This window comes from Cavia porcellus, unplaced genomic scaffold (assembly GCF_034190915.1).
Source record: "Cavia porcellus strain 051 isolate PalLab524CR breed Dunkin Hartley unplaced genomic scaffold, mCavPor4.1 scaffold_26, whole genome shotgun sequence".
NCBI classification, from domain to species: domain Eukaryota; kingdom Metazoa; phylum Chordata; class Mammalia; order Rodentia; family Caviidae; genus Cavia; species Cavia porcellus.
Window position 1 is genome coordinate 27,609,265 of NW_026947509.1, and position 18,974 is coordinate 27,628,238.

An 18,974-nucleotide genomic window follows, 5' to 3' on the forward strand; every position below is an offset into this window, starting at 1 on the left:
GAGTCCCTTTCCATCCTGCCTAAAGTAGCGGTGTGACTGGCTTAGTGAGAATGGGTCAGACCTGCCTTGGGTCTCATGGGAACTTGGCAAGTAGAAGAGTAAGATGGAGGCCATGTTCAGCTATGGTTACTGCTTGAGGCATTGAAGACCCATCCAGGTGCCGCCAGATGGGCCTGTGGGAGTTGTCAGTTGAGGCAAAGCTAATACAGTGGGTGCAGGTTGGGGTGGACCTGGGATGGTCCCCACTGAGTTGGCCCTTTATTCCAGAATCCTGGTCTGCATTTATACATGAGTCCTCAGACATGTGCTTAAGGCTGATTCTCTTCAAACAGGATCTGAGATAATAAAGCCCCATTAGGTGATACCAGAACTCTAAGAATAAGTGTATCTGTGATCCATTCTCTTGAGCACTCACAGATCGCCTTTGAAATCTGAAGGCCAGTGCCCCAGCGTGTGCCGTCAAGCCAGCCTAGAGTTCTTTGGAGGACCACTATATGCTTGGCAGTACAAAGGCCTTTGCATAGGAAAGCAGTGCTGCAGCCACTGCCCCAGGCTCTCCCTTGGTAGTGGCAGTGGGCTTAGCTATAGAGTGATATTTGTTCTCAGAGTAGACCGATAAACGATAACCAGTACGGAACAGGAAGGGGCCTTCCATGGCTCCATGCAGCTGATAGGATATTGCAGTTAACATTGCAGTAGCTGTAACTGGGCACTGAAAACTTGTGTGGTTCTGAAAGAATGGGGACTTGTGAGTGGCAGCACAGAGTGGCAGTGTGGGTATAGTTGAGGTCACACAGGTGAACCTGGCTTGGCAAGGAGTGGCTGCTGGATTTAAGAAATGATTTTGACACCTGAGGCCACCTCGAGTGGGAGGCCAAACTGTGCCGGGCAGTTGGCAGCCAAGTACTGTGAGGCCTGACAGGAGAACTGTGAGTCAGAGGTGAGCACGATTTTGGAGATGGTGCCACAGAGTGTCTGGCGGGTCCCTTAAGTGCAGAGAAGCCTGCCTTGTTCCTGGGTTGGCTCTGTGCAGTCTGGCCAGACTCTGAATCCTGGCATGGGCACAGTTGTGAATGTGCTACTGTGACTCTGTGGTTTAATAAGGCTTTTCTTCTTTACTTTAATCTTTAAAATATACAGGTTAGTTGGTTAGCAGTGCTATGCAGCACTCCCCATCAGTTTGTTCCTCTCCCCCTCAGTCAGGGTACATCATTGGGTGGCAGGAGGGGGCCACAGTTCAGCTGGAGCCCTGAGCTTGTAGTAGTTTTCCCATGTGACTCAGGCTTTGCTTTTAAAGTTTTGAAAAATCTAGGCCAAGGTGGCCAGGCTGTCATGACACTCGTCTGTGTTTCCTGTTGGACCTTAACTCAAGTTTGCACCGTGGGGAGTCTGTGGTTACTTTGGTCATAGGGACAGTGCTATTCCTGCTGTTTGTTTCTCTGTGTCTGATTATACAACACAGAGCCCACCTTTGCCAATATGAGAAGCACTCTGGGCTGCATGCAGTGGCATGCAGTTGACCACCTGCATTTCACCATCCAAAAGGTCCTCAGAGGCAAAGTGACCTCCCAACCCTCTCACTTTACTGAGAAGTTTTTGGTCTTTCCCAGAAAGACTTTGAGGGTTTCTTCTGATCTTAGCATATTATAACCTGGTTTCTAAGTCCCCAGTGGGTTAGGAAGGACTGAAGGACTTTTGCAGGATAACAGCAAAAAAAAAAAAAAAAAACCACAGGAACTGCAGAGTTACCCAAAATTCCTGTGACAGGATAGGTCCTCTAGTCCACTCTGAGAGCTCAGAAGGCCTGTAGCCCACATTCTATGAGGGAGCCGGAAAGGAGGGTCGGGGGCCCACAGGACAGCCTGATAATTTTGTGAGGATTTGGCTCCAGATGCTTAAATCTGAAAGCATTAGCATTTACGGATTATTTCCTTGGGTCCATGGAAGAGTTGTCCTCTGAGGGTCAGAGATGTTTCAGATATTACTATAATTTTTTTTTTTTAAATCACTGGCCTAAAAGCAGGGCTCTCATTTTTTTCTCCAAGAAATTTGCATAAGTATTGGTAGTAGCAGCCCAGGTGTAAAGATTTTGACCTTTTTTGGTTGGGAGGTAAAAGGATCTAGGTAGCAAGAAAATAAATAACTATTCTCCGATTTTCTTCTTCCCTTTCTCTCCCTTCCTTTGTCCCACTAGCAAAAGCTGGCAGGCTGACATAGAGGCGGCCTCAGGACGGACTTTCTGGCTACTGACCATTTTGCTGGTAAGTCTGGTAAGGATGGATTTCTTTAGTCCCAAGGATGAATCCTTGGGACCTTTAGACCTTGCCAAGACCCCACCTTTGCTCCAGTACAGACTTGTACCCCTCAGCTGTGTCTTCCACCTTCTTTTTTTAGTCTTTTTTTTCTTAGATGTCAGTTGTGTTCAAAATTATCCTCATTGTAATCTTGCTTGACAATTTGGAATGCAGAGTTTAGTTTTCTGAACTTGCAGACACATATTGTTATATTGTAAAAATTAAGCAAAAACTCACTTTATATTCAGTTACTCGCCACCGCTATACCTTTTGCCAAGTTGGTGTAAAAAAAGACAACTTGATAACATGGTTGAATGAAGAGAATGGGCCTCTTCTGTGTGCTGGCAGTGGGAATTGTGGGAGCCAGTAAGCCAAACTCCTACCTCAGATTGCTGACCTGCACCCTATTTTCCAAACAAGGAACAGTGGCCCTCAGTTCACATCCCACTGAGCTCTTTGGCTGTCCTGATCTGAGGAACTCTGCCTTGGGCCAGGTTCTCCCATCCCTGCAAGTCAGTGGAGGAAAATGAACAGTTTACAGGCATCAGGGACACTGAGTGTATGTGTGGGCCTGTTTTAATGTTGTGCTAAAGCTCTGTGAGACTGCTTCTTCCTGCCATGCCAGGCATCCTGAGGTGTTTCTGTTTGTGCCCCGGATGAGCTCTTTGTCTTCTGCATTGGCTTTTTGTACCAATTATCATGTGATCTGTAGGGTGCTACAGACTGTTCTTGAAGCCCCTGGGACAGGCATGCCTTTCTGGGCAGCCCTGACAGGCTAACCGCCAGTGTCTTGGTCAGTCTCCTCAGTGACAGCCTTTAAGGGCTCTCGTTTACTTGCATTTATCTGTTGGTGAGCGTTTTGGTGTGAGCTTATATCAGAGATGGTGAGGAAAATAAAAATATGTAGTTTGTATGGTTAAAAAAACTTAGGTTAACAGTCTCACAGATAATCGAGAGTTGGCTATATTTTGACTTTTCCTTTCTTCTTTGTTGTAGTGGCTTACCCGGATTTCGTGTGGGTGTGAGATCAACCATGAGTTCTGTTGCAGTTTTGACCCAAGAGAGTTTTGCTGAACACCGAAGTGGGCTGGTTCCGCAACAAATCAAAGGTGACAGCCTCTTCATATACTCTTCTTAATAACTCTTAAGTCACTGCTCCTTCTAAACTGTTGTCAAATTCCGTGCCCAACATAGAAGAGCTCCCCTGGCTAATACATGAGCCCTTTGCCACCGCTAGTTATAATGGTAGAGCTGGCCATGTACAAGGGATGCATCCCTACCTGGGGAGTTATGAGATGTAGATCCAGTGAATTAGACTGCTGCAATCAATAGGGATCTTAAGAGTTGCTGTCCCAGGTGTAGGGCACCAGATCTGGGCTGCAGTGCATCCCAGAACACTGCTGGGCCTCACAAAGTAAAGACTGAGCCTGGCTCCCAAGTGTTAAGTAACAGCTGGCCATGATGACAAGCAGCACTACTCAGTGGACCACAGTGCCAGACACAGAGGTACCTTGGACATTTCTGGTCCCTGTCTTAAGTAGAAAGGAACAGATGAAGTTGATTTTCATATATTTTATTTAACCCAGTATATCTAAAACTATTCCTGCATCATCTTTTTGATATATTAAAAGAGAACCTTTTATTCCTTTTCTTTCCCTTCAAAATCTTGTATGTTGATAAATACAGTGCATTTTTATTTGAAGGCTAAATTGTTTTCTAAAAATCCTTAATCTGTACTTAAATTTTCTAAAATTTTTCCATGGAAAGAGTATATCATTCTACACCAAGTTGTTTTCCAATAAGTAAATTGAGTATAAGTTGTTAAATTTAAAGTGAATTGATTTATAAAGTTCACTTAATCAGTAGTGTGAGTCACGTTGTACTGCTCGTTTCTAGGGTCTGTGTTGTACATTGACACCCTGGACTGGCTCTGAGTACCTTAGGGACCTGGGATCTTCCTGTTCATCCCAGCCTCCCTGTGAGTTCTGTAGAGGGAAGGTGACACTAAGAGAGTTTATGGTCTTGTCAGCACTGACCTGGGCAGCATGGCCTTGGGGCTAGCAAGTATGAACCTGGACTCAGGCATAGGCCCAGTTCCAAAGCTCACCCTGATTCTGTCTGTGTGCGCGCATGGCATTTTTATTGGGCTTTGACGTTGCTGGACACTGTGCAACCTTGAGTGTTTGAGTCATCCAGAATAGTAATCCAGAATAGCCTTCCTTTCCTGGAGAGTATGGTTAATGGAACAAACCTATGAACAGATACTATGAAAGATGAAAGTGACAAATAGCCGAGGGCCCTGATTTCCCCAAATCCTGCTCTTGTCTTTCTTCGATGGGTAGCAGCGGAAACAGTGGTTCCCCTGTGAAGTTTATTTCTGCATTGTGTGTCACCATGGAAGTACAGCTGGTGTATACGTTGAGGCAGTTCCTCTGGGCAGTGCTGGACAACCCCATTACATTGATTTGTAGTTTAAAGGCCTGCTTAGTGCTTATATGTACTGTGACAAGGCCTGCTCTCGGAGGGGCTCACTTGCCCCAGAAGGGGAGTGGGGCTCACAGTGTCTGTGCTGACTGTTCAGATGGGACCATGTGGAGGGACAGTACTGAGCTGTCAGAGACTGGGAGAGTACCAGGTCTGAGCCTGGTGAACCCCTGGGCTCTTTCCCAAGACTGAATGGGGAGAATCTGGGAGAGGTGTCGCTCAAGCAATTGGCATTTCAGGGAGGATTCTTAACATGGACTTTGGTATAATACTGAAATTAGTGTCTTTCCATTAAACTGTGTTGGCTGGACCAGTGGCCACTTTAAATTCAGAAGAGGAGAGTGACCCTCCAACTTACAAGGATGCCTTCCCGCCACTTCCTGAGAAATCAGCTTGCTTGGAAAGCGCCCAAGAACCTGCTGGAGCCTGGAATAACAAGATCCGGCCTATCAAGGCCTCTGTCATCACTCAGGTAGAAATGCCATTCTTTATTACCCTGTCTTTTCTTGTAGGAAGTGATTGGGTCTGGTAAAGGGTTTTGAACGTGCAAAGAGGTGGGTTCTTTGGGAGAGCACCTTCAGTCTAAGTCAGACCCCACACCAGGGATGCCCAGGTAGCACGGCTCATTGGCATCCCTCACACCTCCAGAGCTGGCCCACAGTTTGGTGAAGGTAGTGCTTACATGGGTCCTGTGTGCACTTCCCTTCACTGCAGTTCAGTCTCTTAAAATCCACATCAACAAGTTTGTCTCTCTAGAAGCAGTTAACCGGTTTCTCCATTTTCTGTGACTTCATTAGCCTTTCTCTGTGCTGCCTGCCTATCTCTGATCTTGGGGGCATCAAATCTTCCATGTGAATGCATGTTTGTTCATCTTGGATAATTACCACCCCTGTGTTGGTAAATCCTTGTCCCTTTACACTTGTAATCAACTGTGCTCCCATCTTTCTGTTGTGATTTGGGTGCTATCTTGTTACTAATCTTATTAAATGTTCTGCTTGGTAGTTTAGATCCCTAACCAGGTTACTCAACTCCTCTTTCTTCCACTGTTACCCCTCCTTAGTAGTTTAGATCCCTAACCAGGTTACTCAACTCCTCTTCCTTCCACTCTTATCCCCCTTAAGGCCTTGCTTCATTTAGCAGAGTCATTTACCATTCTCTGGGATCTGACCAGGCTTTGGGCCCCTGCCTGCAGTCCTCTCTGTGCTCCTAGTGTAAGTGCTGCTTTGATGTGTGGGAAAGTCTGTCCATCTTCTCTGTCTCTACCCATTTCATGTAAATGCTCAGCACCATGTAAATGCTTACTTACCTCCTCTGTAGGCATGCTTTATTTATGTACATGTGTGTTATGGGTGTAGTTTTCCTCTGCACCGAAATGCCAGGCCCCTTACATATTTTTTCTGTTCCTCTGACTGCCCCATCTCAGGACCCCTATGAGTGTGGGATAGTAAATGAAGCTGTATTCCAAACTCTATATTGACTGTCCTTCTTTGCTTTGTTGACATCTTTAAGCTCTCCATTTTTGCCCTTTTCTGAGCAGGTGTTCCATGTGCCCCTGGAAGAAAGAAAATACAAGGACATGAACCAATTTGGAGAAGGTGAACAAGCAAAAATCTGTCTTGAGATCATGCAGAGGACCGGTGCTCACCTGGAACTCTCTCTGGCCAAAGACCAAGGCCTCTCCATCATGGTCTCAGGGAAGCTGGATGCTGTCATGAAAGCCCGGAAAGACATCGTTGCTAGATTGCAGACTCAGGTAAGTATCCCCAGGCCTGGTGCTTCTGAGCAGCTGTGTAGTAGTGCCATTTGTTATCCTCTCCTATGTGTGGGCTAGAACTTCCATGGATTTTTCCTACCAGTGGGGTAGTTCAGTCAGTTGGAGTTAAAACTGCCATCTTTGGAATCCCTGGCATTTTAACGAAATCCCACAAAGTCGGTGATAGAACTTGGACACCCACCACTATAGCCATTGGAGCAGGCACTGACAGTTAAAGGCTTATTCCAGAGTGTGAGACACTGAATAGATGCTGGGCTTATTCAGTGGTATGTAGATGAGCAGTTTCCAAGACTTGAATGAGAATGAGGTGGTGTACCTGTTACTAATACACATTTCCAAGCCCCTTACTTGGGAGATTACAGATTCAGATTATTAACCATTCTCTATCCTTGGTGGTCTGATGCCAGTACTTACAATGTAGTCGGAAACCATTGGGGTAAGTAAATCTTTGATAGTGTTTTTCCCGACTGCCAAGAAAAGAGTAGAAAATCTTGAAATGTTATAGGACAGCTATTGTAGTGAACAGATTTATTCAGAAATGCAGGTTCCTCTTCCTGCCACTGAGCTTCCACAAGCTCAAGTGAGTGCTGGCCCTAGAACAGGGTAGCTAAAGAGGGAATCTGACTCTGCTCAGCCACTGATAGCCACATGAGGCCTCAGGACAGTCCTAAAGGCCAACTCACTCTGGAATTACATTTTTGTGGTGCTGGGTATTTCTTTGAGACAGGGCAGCACTAAGTTGCTTCAGTTGTCCGGACTGGGCTCATACTTATGAGTCTCCTTGTTTTAGCTTCCCAGAATGCTAGGGCTGTAGCAAATACTAACCCACCCCACTGAATTAAATCCTTAATGTCATAAAGGTAAAGCCAGTGCCTGTAATTGTTAAGCATTGTGGTTGATACCTTATAAGCTCTGAAATTTCCGCTGTTGTGTACTTATCAATGATGCCTGAGTGTCATATTTTGTAATTGGACACTTTGGAAGGAAGGGACACATCATTAGGTTATGTGAATGCTCTCATCCCCAGACTTTTCTCCCTTGCCTGTCAGTATCCCCCTGGAGGTTAAACTCGGGGCTGCGTTTGCTAGGCAAGCACTGTATACTGAGCTGTTTCCAGCCCTCAACTATTTTGAGGCAAATCCCCAGTACATTATTTCATCTGTGCCTAGCATGTGGCCCATTTATAAACATTGTGCCATTCTCTCACATAGAAGTGCAGAAACACTTGTATTTGACCCTGTCTGTACTAGATTTCCTATTAACCCATATAACCTTTTCTAGATAACCAACCAGATAACCAGCCGCTGCCTTTGGTTGCAGTGTCAACAATCTCTTGCTCCTGAACAGCACATCCCGTCCTTTTTAACGCCTTTGGTTTTGGGGGAAGGTGATCTGTTCTGCTATCGCTCTGATTTCCTGTAGACTGGTGTTGGATCCGGGGCCTGGTTTCTTCCACATTGAAGTTGTTTGGCAAGGAAACTTTGTTGGTATGCTGTGTGCTTGGTGTTGTAGCTGGTCCTACAGGGACTGATTCTCAAGTTGACCCTTGGACTGGGATGTCTTCAGCTTGATTCATCTCATACACAGTTCCTTGCCAGTTTTCCATCACCTCTGCTCCCTGCTCTCTGCTTCAGTGCTCTCCCATCTTTTGTGGTGATCGAGGGTACTGAGATTACCCTATCTCTGCTAGTGGTACTGCTTCAGGTTTGTGAGAATAAAGGAGTCATGAATTCAAACTGTATCTAATTCAGATGAAAAAATGACAGCATTTAAAATTGAAATTACTCCTTTTGGGGGGAGTTTTCCTGTCCTATTATGTAGTTAGGTTCATTTGTATTGGTTTATTTCAATTTTTAAAAGCTATGTCTCAAGTTTACATGATCGTAGTGGTAAGACTGTATGGTAAGTTACATTTGAGGAACCCTCCCTCCTGACTCATGGTCTTTATCCTGTCCCTAACCCTCTTTATGTGTGACTATTCCTACCGAATCCTTGGCTTATTCTTCATTGTTTATGTTTAAGAATAGTAGCAAAGGACTGGGGATTTAGCTCAGTGGCATAAATGCCTGCCTAGCAAGTGCAAGGTTGTGAATTCAGTCTCCAGTACCAAAAAAGAAAAAAGAATAGAAGCAAAACATTTTTTCTGTGAACTGTTTTGTACCCGAGTTCTTTTCCTGGCTATAATTTGGAAGGCTCTCTATCAATAAACAGTGATTACCCATACTTTGTGGATATGCTGTAATTTATTTAAGTACTCCTTTTGATAGGCATTTGGGTAGTTTCCAGACTTTGGCTGTCATCAGATATGTCAATAAAAAGCATGTGCATATGGTGTTGCCATTTCACCAAGTAGGATAGATTATGGGTGAATTAGAGGGTGACCACATATGCAATTTGACTACCATAGGTGAGTTCTGCTCTTAAAAGATGTGCGTCTTGCCAGGTGTCTTAAGTTTTTTTCTCATTACTGATGCAAAACACTTGATATCCACAAGTTAAAGAGCAAAAGGTTTATTTTGGCTCATAGTTTGTAGATATTTCAGATCATAGTCAGCTGGTTCCAAGGCAAGGAGGCCTGGCCAAGGAGAAACAGTTCATATGTGGTAGGCTGGAAGCTCTTCCTCTTTTTATTCTATCCAGGCTACAAGCCTGTTGGTTGGTGCCACCCACATCTAAGGTGAGTCTTCCTATTATCCACACGGAGAACGGTCAGTGGATTCGTCCACATGATCCAGTCACTCCCCAAAGCCCGCATACGAACTCAGGAGGCTTGGGGAAGGATTTATGCTATGATAACAAGCATGGTGACATCACAACTAAGCTACTCAAAAGGCTGGAGCAGAAGGATCACATATTCAAGGCCAGCTTGGGCAACTTACAAAGACTTTCTCTCAAAATAGAAAATACAACGGACTAGGGATATGACTCCATGGTAGAATGCTTGCTTAGCGTGAGTGAGCCCTTGAGTTCCATCCTCGGTACCACAAAAGGAAGAAAAGAAGTTGTATGGTATGTCTTGCACTCTAATCAGCAGCAAGAGGAAGCTCACCTAATACTTGAATTTTCACCAGTCTGAAACATATCTGAACATGCTTTTATTGTATTCACAATGTTTTCCTGTGAAATGTCTGTTCTAGTCCACATTTTTCTATCATGTTAAGCATCCTGCTAGTTTTCAGGAGCTCTATTAATGCTTCTAACAGACGTAAGTAAGTAAAAATTACAAATTTTTTATCTGTCATTTGAGTTTGTTTGGTTGTTTGTTTTTGTGACAGTCTATACTTCAGGTTGGTTTTGAACTCAATAGGTAGCACAGATTGGCATCAAACTCACAGCAATCCTTCTGCCTCAGCCTCCTGAGTGCTGAGATTATAGGTTATACCACCACTTCCTGCTTGTCATTAATTTTTTGATGTTGGTGTGTTTTGCTCTTTTATTCTTGTGTAGTCCCATTTATTATTTGTTTGATTTCAAGCCACTGTAAGGAAAGTTTCTTTCAGTTCCAAATCATAAGAAAGTTTATCCAAGTCTGGTATGATAGCCCTGAAAAGGGGAAAGGGATAGCTTGTTGCAGTGGGGATAAGAATTTTACCTTTTTCCATACAGATGTCACCACTGTTTTAAAATTCTTTAGTTTTCTTGAGACAAGGGTCTAGCTATGTAATTCAGGCTGGCCTCAGCTTTGCAGCCTCTAAAGTGCTGGGATTACAGGCGTGTGTTGCCTTACCAGGCCAGCATCATTTTCAGAAGGTGGTCTTCCCCAGTGATAGAAGCATTTTATTGTGTCCTAAATGTTCCCAGTAAGCCAGATCTGCAAGGGTTTCCAGCCCTAACCCATTGGTCTGTCTTTCTTTGTGCTGTTTTCCCATTTACTGGAAATGGTTGTAAGTTTTAATACTTGGTAATGGTAATTTTTACCACCTCCACTTTGGACCTACTTTCTAAGTTTTCTTGTCTATTCTATTCTTGTTTTACCATGCAAGCTTTACAATTAGCTTTGAGCTTAAAACTGATTGTTAAAAATTAATCTGTAAGAATTGACATTTTATGATTTATTTCAACATTCTTTTGTATCTTTTAAGGTATATTTCTTTTTGTGCTGTGTTGTGCTTTTGTATTGTGTGATGTCTCACTATTTTTTGTCTTACTAGAAATGTTTTCTGCCATCTTTTCTAGTATACTTCTATGTGTATGCATATGTGTGTAGGGTACTAGGGATTGAACCCAAGACCTTCACATTGAGAGCTGTGTCCCAGATCTTTTATTAACTCATTTTGAGACAGAGTTTTGCTAAATCACCCAGACTGGACTCCAAATTTCAATGCTTTTGCTTCAGCCTCCCAGAGTGCTAGCTAGCATCACAAGAGTGTATACTATAATCATGCCTGGTGTGTGTGTAAGTATGTGCCGTTGAGGAATATACCTTCCAGCTAGCTATTGTTTATGTTAAGGCTGTTGATTTCTAGAGTCCATTTTCTTCAAGTTTTAAGGAAGGAGAGTAGTAAAAGCAAAAATCAGTCCATGAAGGTGGTAAAGCAGTAGTTTCTGCAGGTTTCTGTGTGTGCCGTCACTTGCCTCTCCCTTGGCTCCACCCCTCCCTCCAAGGATAGGTTCTATTCAAGGATGGTATGCCATTTCCACTCACACCCTTCCAGCAAATGGGGTAGGTTTGGTGGCATTCCAGTGAGAGAGTACATTGTGGAGAAGTATGCTTTTTCATGCAAAGAAGTTTTTTGTTTGATTCTCTTCCTGCTGTAGGCCTCAGCAACCGTTCCCATTCCTAAAGAACACCATCGTTTTGTTATTGGCAAAAATGGAGAGAAACTACAAGACTTAGAGCTAAAAACTGCAACCAAAATCCAGATCCCACGCCCAGATGACCCCAGCAATCAGATCAAGATCACTGGCACCAAAGAGGGCATCGAGAAAGCTCGCCATGAAGTCCTTCTCATCTCTGCTGAGCAGGTGAGGCTTCTGAGTGCCCAAGCTGCACAACACTAGCCTCATTTCTGATGGCCTGGTTATGGCCTTCCTGTCACGCCTTGCCTCTAGGCCTACAAAGCCCTGTTTGTCCTCAGCTGTCCTTACTAGCCCATCCTGTCCTCTCCAGGACAAGCGTGCTGTGGAGAGACTAGAAGTGGAGAAGGCCTTCCACCCCTTCATCGCAGGGCCATACAACAGGCTTGTGGGTGAGATCATGCAGGAGACAGGGACACGCATCAACATCCCTCCACCGAGCGTCAGCCGGACAGAGATTGTCTTCACTGGAGAGAAGGAGCAGTTGGCTCAGGCTGTGGCTCGAATCAAGAAAATTTATGAGGAAAAGGTGTGCACTGCTGGAGGTAGACACCATAGGTGGGAAGAGGTTATAGCAATGGATGGGATGGGTTCAGGGTCTGCACTGTTGTTTGTCCTCTTATGTTAGACACACAACCTAGTGCAGAGTGTACCTGGTTCAAGGCTGGTGTTCTTTCTGTCCTGTGTGTGTGTGCATCCTGCCCGAGTCTCTGGCTGTATCAGGGCAGCATCTACAATATGGAATTGTTTGTGTCTTTGGTTAAGGCTGTTAGCTCAAGATGGCCAACTCTCAGTTTTAAAACTGAATCTTCAAGTTGGGGAAAGGACTTGGCATTTTCATGTTTTCCAGCTTGACATTATCGTTCAGGGTGACTGGACTTTGGAAAAGGCCAGTCCTTTAAAAGGTGGGGTTTCTAGGCAGTGTTGATCACAGCCCCACTTGGGACTGGCATGTGTGGTCTAGATCTCTAGGCTCACTTCCTACTCTGTCGGCAGTGTTGTCCTGTCCCCTCTGCCCGCCTCCTCCGCCTTCCCTGCTGACTGCCCTTACGGTGCTCTTAACTAGAAAAAGAAGACCACGACCATCGCAGTGGAGGTGAAGAAATCCCAGCACAAGTATGTCATTGGGCCGAAGGGCAACTCACTGCAGGAAATCCTCGAGAGGACAGGTGTCTCTGTTGAGATTCCGCCCTCAGACAGCACCTCAGAGACAGTGATCCTTCGAGGCGAGCCTGAGAAGTTGGGGCAGGCGTTGACTGAAGTCTATGCCAAGGTAGCCAGCTCAGGCGTGAAATACACTTGGTTTTGGTGAATTTCTGGGGGCCCTTGGTAGACGGGCTCTTGCCTGGTATATCCTGGGGACCTAGACTCAGTGAAGTATGCCTAAGCGGGGTGAGCTATCTTGCTTTTGTTTCAACATAATCTTGAACCTTACAAACCTGTGAACCTATTTTTCTGACTTCCTAGGCCAATAGTTTTACAGTCTCCTCAGTCTCTGCCCCTTCCTGGCTTCATCGTTTCATCATTGGTAAGAAAGGGCAGAACCTGGCCAAAATCACTCAGCAAATGCCAAAGGTCAGTAAACACTTTCAGTCTGTTGAGCTGCCCAGCACTGTTTTTCTGTTGCTGTTTGTACTATTAAATATAGCCTGTTCCCATGGGTGGTTACAGGAGAGTGCAGTGTGTTTAGGTGTTGTGCATTAATCACTGCTTCAAGAAATACATCACTTAGGCGTTGTCATATGAGAAGAGGAAAACTTCTACACAAACTGTGTTAACTGTGACTTTAAGCTTTTCAAAGGGGAAACAGCAGTGCCCAGGCATCCTGAATAGGACAGGCATGGCAGAGACCCCCATTCTTGTGTTGAGATCAGTGTCTACTTTCTGTCATTTCACTTGCTTCTGGCTTTATACCTGGCAGAGTGGCCCCAGTCCTGTATGAGTCTTATTTCCAGGCAGCTGTACTTATTTTAAAATCATCCCTGCCATCTGTCTCACTCTTCACTTTCAGCTTTTCATGGGGGTGGTGATTGTGACCTCCTCCCCTGCCATGTACTTGAAGCAGTATGGGGCTGTCCACTGCCCTCAAGAGTGCCCTTGAGCTCTAGTGACAAATAGTTTTGCATGCAGAGGCAGAAGGTGTTGCTGCTACACCACTTATCCTTAGCCATGCCTCTCCTTGTTTGTGCCTGTCAGGTTCACATTGAGTTCACAGAAGGTGAGGACAAGATCACCCTGGAAGGCCCCACAGAGGATGTAACTGTGGCTCAGGAACAGATTGAAAGCATGGTGAAAGACCTGGTGAGTGCCCCTTCAGTCTGTACATGGCTAGGGCAAGAGGCTCTGGCCAATGGGAATGTTAGACCTCGCATGGGGCACAGAGACCAAAGGGCATCCTAGCTGCTGGGTGGTAGATACAGGAACAACCAGAAGCTGGCTAGAGAATTTTTAAACTTGCTCTAGGTGAGAGGAGACCTTATTTTGAAGGCAGGACCTTCCCAGGGGTATCGAGGACAATCTGAGAGAAAAGACAAGAGTTGGCATTTTCTGGGTTGGATATCTGGCTCCTTATCAGAATCCCAGCATGTCCCAGGGCCTGAAGCCTCTTTCTCTTGTCGACCTGCCTTGGGCTCCTCCTGCAGATTAACCGGATGGACTACGTGGAGATCAATATCGACCACAGGTTCCACAGACACCTCATTGGAAAGAGTGGCGCCAACAGTGAGTGACCTGTGGGAGTGCATGTTCCAGCCCTCCACAGGGCACCCTGAAACCCTGAGGTGGCTTTGTTGATTGTGAGAAGTGTACCTCAGTTTAGACAGCACAGGCCAGCACTGCTATCATAGGAGTTTCTGTTGTATAGCCTTCTTCACTTGCTGGAAGGGGCTACTTTCCTTTCTGGTAAGGGAAGAAAAGGCTGCAACCATTCTCGGGTTGATTGGCCTATTAGTAAATTGTTACTTTCAGAAATCAACCTGCTCTGCCCTCTCTGGAATCCCCCAGTGTTTTTGGCACTTGTACCTAAGTCTCAACCTGGGGAGGGATTCTGTTGTGCAACCAGCCATGTGTCAGCCTAGCCTCAAGATTCGATTTACCCAGGCTGACTATGGGAATGGGCTGGTATACTGCAAGCACTTGGCTGCATCCCTCTCCTTCACCTGCTTTAACCATATGACTGTGCCTACAAATCAGCGGTGCTTGCGTGTTCTGGAGATAACTCCCCACTCTGGGTTTTACCTTCAGGTAGGGGCAGAGAGACTGACACCTTCTTGTTCCTCGATCATTGCATCAACAGAGGACCCTTTCTGGGGCCCTGTCAACTGATACTCATGTCATTTATTTTGGTTGCAAGTAAATAAATAAATGCCTGTCTCCTTCATGGTGGTCAATGAACAGTATACTCTGCCACTTGTCAGTCTTGTGCTCTGGAACATTTTCATGATGGACAGGAATCCCAGGTGCGGCTTGAACTGTGTGCACACACTGAACTTGCTTCAGTGGTTTTACTTTTTATCTTGGCTAACCGTGTGAGAAAATATAGTAGATCAGTAATTTCTGATTCCTGCTTCCTAAGAATTGTAGTGCCTTTAAGTGTAATATAGGCAACAGTTTGTGTCTGTTCTGTTTTCTTGTGATAAGTTCCTAACCTGCATTTTCTCCCATATTCTGAAATCAGATGCCATTTGCTGTCTGCTACTCTTCCTGTACTGTTTCGTTCCCTTGGAACAGCTGCCCCCGGCACATACTGCCTGCCTCATCACCACCCCTGCATGCACAGTTCCGTGCAGGCACACAGTGACCAGACGCCTGCCTCAGTTCCTGGTGATAAGGCTTCTCCAGAGCTTTAGAGGCTCCTGGTTGTGCCTAGGGAAGGTGGCTGCAGGGGTGTTTGCAGCTAAGACAGCAGTGGGCTCAGTTTGAATGTAGATTGACACTGGACTCTGTGAACAGTAGTAGTATAGTGCGCATAAGCTTTTAGATGGGCATTGGGGTGCTGCTGTCTAAATGTGTGTAATCTGTTTTACTTGAATCATAGTTTCCAAACTTGTTTGCACATTGGAGTGTTTTAAATATTCTAAAGACCAGTCACACACCACCGAGCAGCTGCACCTCAGACTCAATTGAAGTTCAGTGGCCATGCCAGGTTTCAGATGAAGATGAGAACTGGTGCTCCAGAAACCTTGTAGGCTGATGAACGTATGGCCAGTTCTCATTTTAGACAACAGAAACTCATTATGCAGAATAGTGAAGACTAGTCGTGGCTTTGGGTTTGTGGGAGTAACTAATTAGGACTTTAGGGACTTGCTCCCATCCCTTTTGGCTGTCACTTATTCTGATGAGCCATCATATCCTCTGTGTCTTAAGATGTATTTCCTTTTGTGTCCCAAGTAAACAGAATCAAAGACCAGTACAAGGTGTCCGTGCGCATCCCTCCTGACAGTGAGAAGAGCAACCTGATCCGCATTGAGGGGGACCCGCAGGGCGTGCAGCAGGCCAAGCGGGAACTGTTGGATCTTGCCTCTCGCATGGTGAGTCCACAAGGAACAAGGCACAGACCTGTCTATAGATCATGCCTGAGAACAGCATTGTTTGGAGGGTGGTCCTGGAGAACAGAAGCTACAGAATCCCTGAGTTGATTTTCAGGGCCATATATCTTCCATTCTCCCCCATCACCGGCACATCTTGTCTCCCTCAGCCCCTGAGCTGTGCCAGGGAAGCACAAGGGTTCCCAGGGATCTCAGATGCTTGGCTGCCAACCCACAATTGTGACAATGTTCCTGGACTTTGAAAGGATCCCAAGTGACTCTGAGGTGTGGCCAGATTTGAAGATGATCATGGGCGATCACTTTCTACCCACAGAAGTACTGCCCTGCCCTGGGCCACATGACACCTGCCTTCTTACCTTATGCTATGAGTACTCTCACTGCTATGTGTCAGATGTACACAGCAGTAATCCTCAGCTTGGCTATGTGTGAGAATCACAGGGTGCCTTTAAAGGTCCAGAAAAAAAACAAATATATGGCACAGTAGACAACAGCAGATTACCCCAGGGAGTCACTGATACTGCCTTTTCCCAGTGCTCAGGACCCAGCTGCATCCAGAGTATAGTCAAGCCTCCTGCCACCCTGAGCTCAGTCCCTGGTCCCAGCTCACTTTGACCCAGCCCTCTGAGCCAGGGTGCCTTGTTCCAGAGTGTCTCCTGTCTGCATGGTCTGAATTCCACCGTCTGATTCTAGTCTCTCCTACCAGAGCTCTTCAAAATGTTTATCAGGCTGGTGTTTCCTTTGCAGGAGTCCAGCTGTGCCTGTTCTGTGTTTGCCTGACATATTAAGGGGCTGTGGGGCCAATTGAGACCCCTGTGGGTTCAGTGCATGTCGAACCATTCTTTTTTAATTACCCACTCAGGGAGAGTGGTTCAGGAGGGGGTGCTCCCTGCTTTGCAGAGTGCTGAGCCTCCAAGTAGCAAAGCTGGGCTCACCTCTAATTCTGTAGAAACAAGAGCTAACTCCACAGTCCTCACTGCCCTTGGAACATCTCTGGCTGAAGTGTCCTGTGGCCAGTCCTTCCGCTGTACTTTCTTCAGGGGGCTAACACACAGAATAACCGGACAGTGACTGCTGTTGGAGGGAGTAGGTGTCCATCATGGGCACTGATGACCTATGGCTCCCAGGGGTGAGTTAAGGAGCCACCTGGGCACTACCTCACCCACTGCTGTCCGTGGCTAGGCTGTGTGGTAGTGGTCCTCTGGCTTCCAGTGCCTGCTTATGATAAATGCTATTTCTACTTCCTATTTTTAGGAAAATGAACGTACCAAGGATCTAATCATTGAGCAGAGATTTCATCGCACAATCATTGGGCAGAAAGGTGAACGGATCCGTGAAATTCGTGATAAATTCCCAGAGGTAATAGTTGTCCAAAGACATTCCTTTTTATTTTCTTATACACTTCCCAGTAGGCTCAAATTCAGGGCTGATGTGCTAGGCAAACATTCTACCAATGAACTCTACCTCCAGCCTCAAAGACATTATCACTCTTTAAGAGTTGTGTAATGTGCACTTGAGAATTCAGCATTTTGGAACTCATCAAACTCAGTCTCCCAATGATTTGTTGTAGGTTATCATCAACTTTCCAGACCCAGCGCAAAAAAGTGACATCGTCCAACTCAGAGGGCCCAAGAATGAAGTGGAAAAATGCACCAAGTACATGCAGAAGATGGTGGCAGATCTGGTAAGGGACTTTCTGTACCCTTTGTTGTATAACAGTGCTGGGGATGACAGGGCTGGGGTTTGGTCGCATTAGAACTCCTGATTCTGCCTCTTGGAGCCATGTATTGGGAATCATCTGTTATCGCAGGTATGGAAACGTGGTAGTGGCCTCTTTCTTGATACTTGGATGCCCAGACTGGTCATAATTGCTAATCTTTTTGTGTTACACAATTCAGGTGGGAGATTTCTATTTTCTCATACCCTGTTATCTTGTTTCCTTGAAGGGTCTTCATATTCCTAAATATAGGAAGTGTCCTGTACAGTAAGGAGAGAGAGATTGCACAAGTGAAATGAGTAGTCATTTGTTAATTTATTGTTTTTCTCAAAATCTGAAGTGGGAAAAGGTTTAAAAAGTGTGAAAGAGGGCTTACTGGAAAGGTCATGGATCACCATTATCCATGCTCACTTGAAGGAGCTGCAGTGTGTCAGGGCCTGCCCTAAAGAAGTGACAGTGTAGGCCTTTAGCACTATGTATGTACACAGCCATCTACTGGATTTCTCTATTGGTCAGCCTTCCCAAAATACCAGATATCAGAATTAGAGGAGAAAAGATTTATTTTGGTTCACAGTCCCAGAAGCTTCAGTCCATGGTTGACTGGGTCTAAGACAGGAACATGGTAGAGGCATGTGAAAGTTAGCACAAAGGAAGGGGCCAGGGACCAGATGTAGGCCCAAAGTCATGAGCCACCCTGCCACCAGCAGTGTGCTTTACTAGTGACCTAGGCGGCTTGGGGCTCAGGTTGACAGTCACAATTAGCCATCACCGTTCCCAAGTGCTGCCTTAATGTGGGCTCTGAGCTCTTCCTCATCCAGGGCACTGAGACAGTACCTGGCAGATAAGATTGCTGCTGATTGGAGAGCATGTAGCTAACACAATGCAGGTTCTACTGTGTACTGCTTTTCCTGAAAGAGGGATTTTAGAGCATATGACAGTAACAGCTAAGTTGGTTTGTTGCTGAACAGCTTGTCTCACCTGTCCTCGTGACGGATGTCTGCCTGTGAGGAGGAGAGGAGGCTCCAGGTCCCTGTTCATACATAACTTACTTCGTGGAGTTCTCGTATAGGAGGAGGGCCTGCTCTCTGGTATGGGTACTTCATTATGCTGCCTCTTTGTTCTTAAGGTGGAAAACAGCTACTCTATTTCTGTTCCAATCTTCAAACAATTTCACAAGAACATCATTGGAAAAGGAGGTGCAAACATTAAGAAGGTGACTGGTTGTCCCCTGGGCCTTGGCTCCTCATGTCCCTTCCCTTAGCCCTGCACCACCCCATTGTACACAGGAAAGAGGCACTGGGCCTTCCAGTCCCATGCTTGAGGCATCCCTTCTGGGAGTAGTCTGTTCAGCTCCCCATGTTTCA

General features: G+C 45.7%; 1 protein-coding gene across 6 annotated transcripts in view; it reads left to right on the forward strand.

Moving 5' to 3' along the window:
* Hdlbp (high density lipoprotein binding protein) overlaps nucleotides 1–18,974 on the forward strand; it is a 67,061-nt gene that overhangs the window by 33,453 nt on the left and 14,634 nt on the right. For all 6 annotated transcript variants that reach the window (XM_005005679.4, XM_005005678.4, XM_005005682.4 and 3 more), the window contains 14 exons: nucleotides 2,195–2,261; nucleotides 3,291–3,403; nucleotides 5,093–5,250; nucleotides 6,316–6,531; nucleotides 11,311–11,517; nucleotides 11,663–11,878; nucleotides 12,416–12,622; nucleotides 12,817–12,924; nucleotides 13,546–13,650; nucleotides 13,992–14,070; nucleotides 15,739–15,878; nucleotides 17,148–17,252; nucleotides 17,464–17,577; nucleotides 18,737–18,823. In XM_005005679.4, coding sequence (XP_005005736.1) covers nucleotides 3,328–3,403; nucleotides 5,093–5,250; nucleotides 6,316–6,531; nucleotides 11,311–11,517; nucleotides 11,663–11,878; nucleotides 12,416–12,622; nucleotides 12,817–12,924; nucleotides 13,546–13,650; nucleotides 13,992–14,070; nucleotides 15,739–15,878; nucleotides 17,148–17,252; nucleotides 17,464–17,577; nucleotides 18,737–18,823 — 1,818 coding nt within the window. In that variant the 5' untranslated portion in view covers nucleotides 2,195–2,261; nucleotides 3,291–3,327. The remainder of the gene's footprint in view (nucleotides 1–2,194; nucleotides 2,262–3,290; nucleotides 3,404–5,092; nucleotides 5,251–6,315; nucleotides 6,532–11,310; nucleotides 11,518–11,662; nucleotides 11,879–12,415; nucleotides 12,623–12,816; nucleotides 12,925–13,545; nucleotides 13,651–13,991; nucleotides 14,071–15,738; nucleotides 15,879–17,147; nucleotides 17,253–17,463; nucleotides 17,578–18,736; nucleotides 18,824–18,974) is intronic.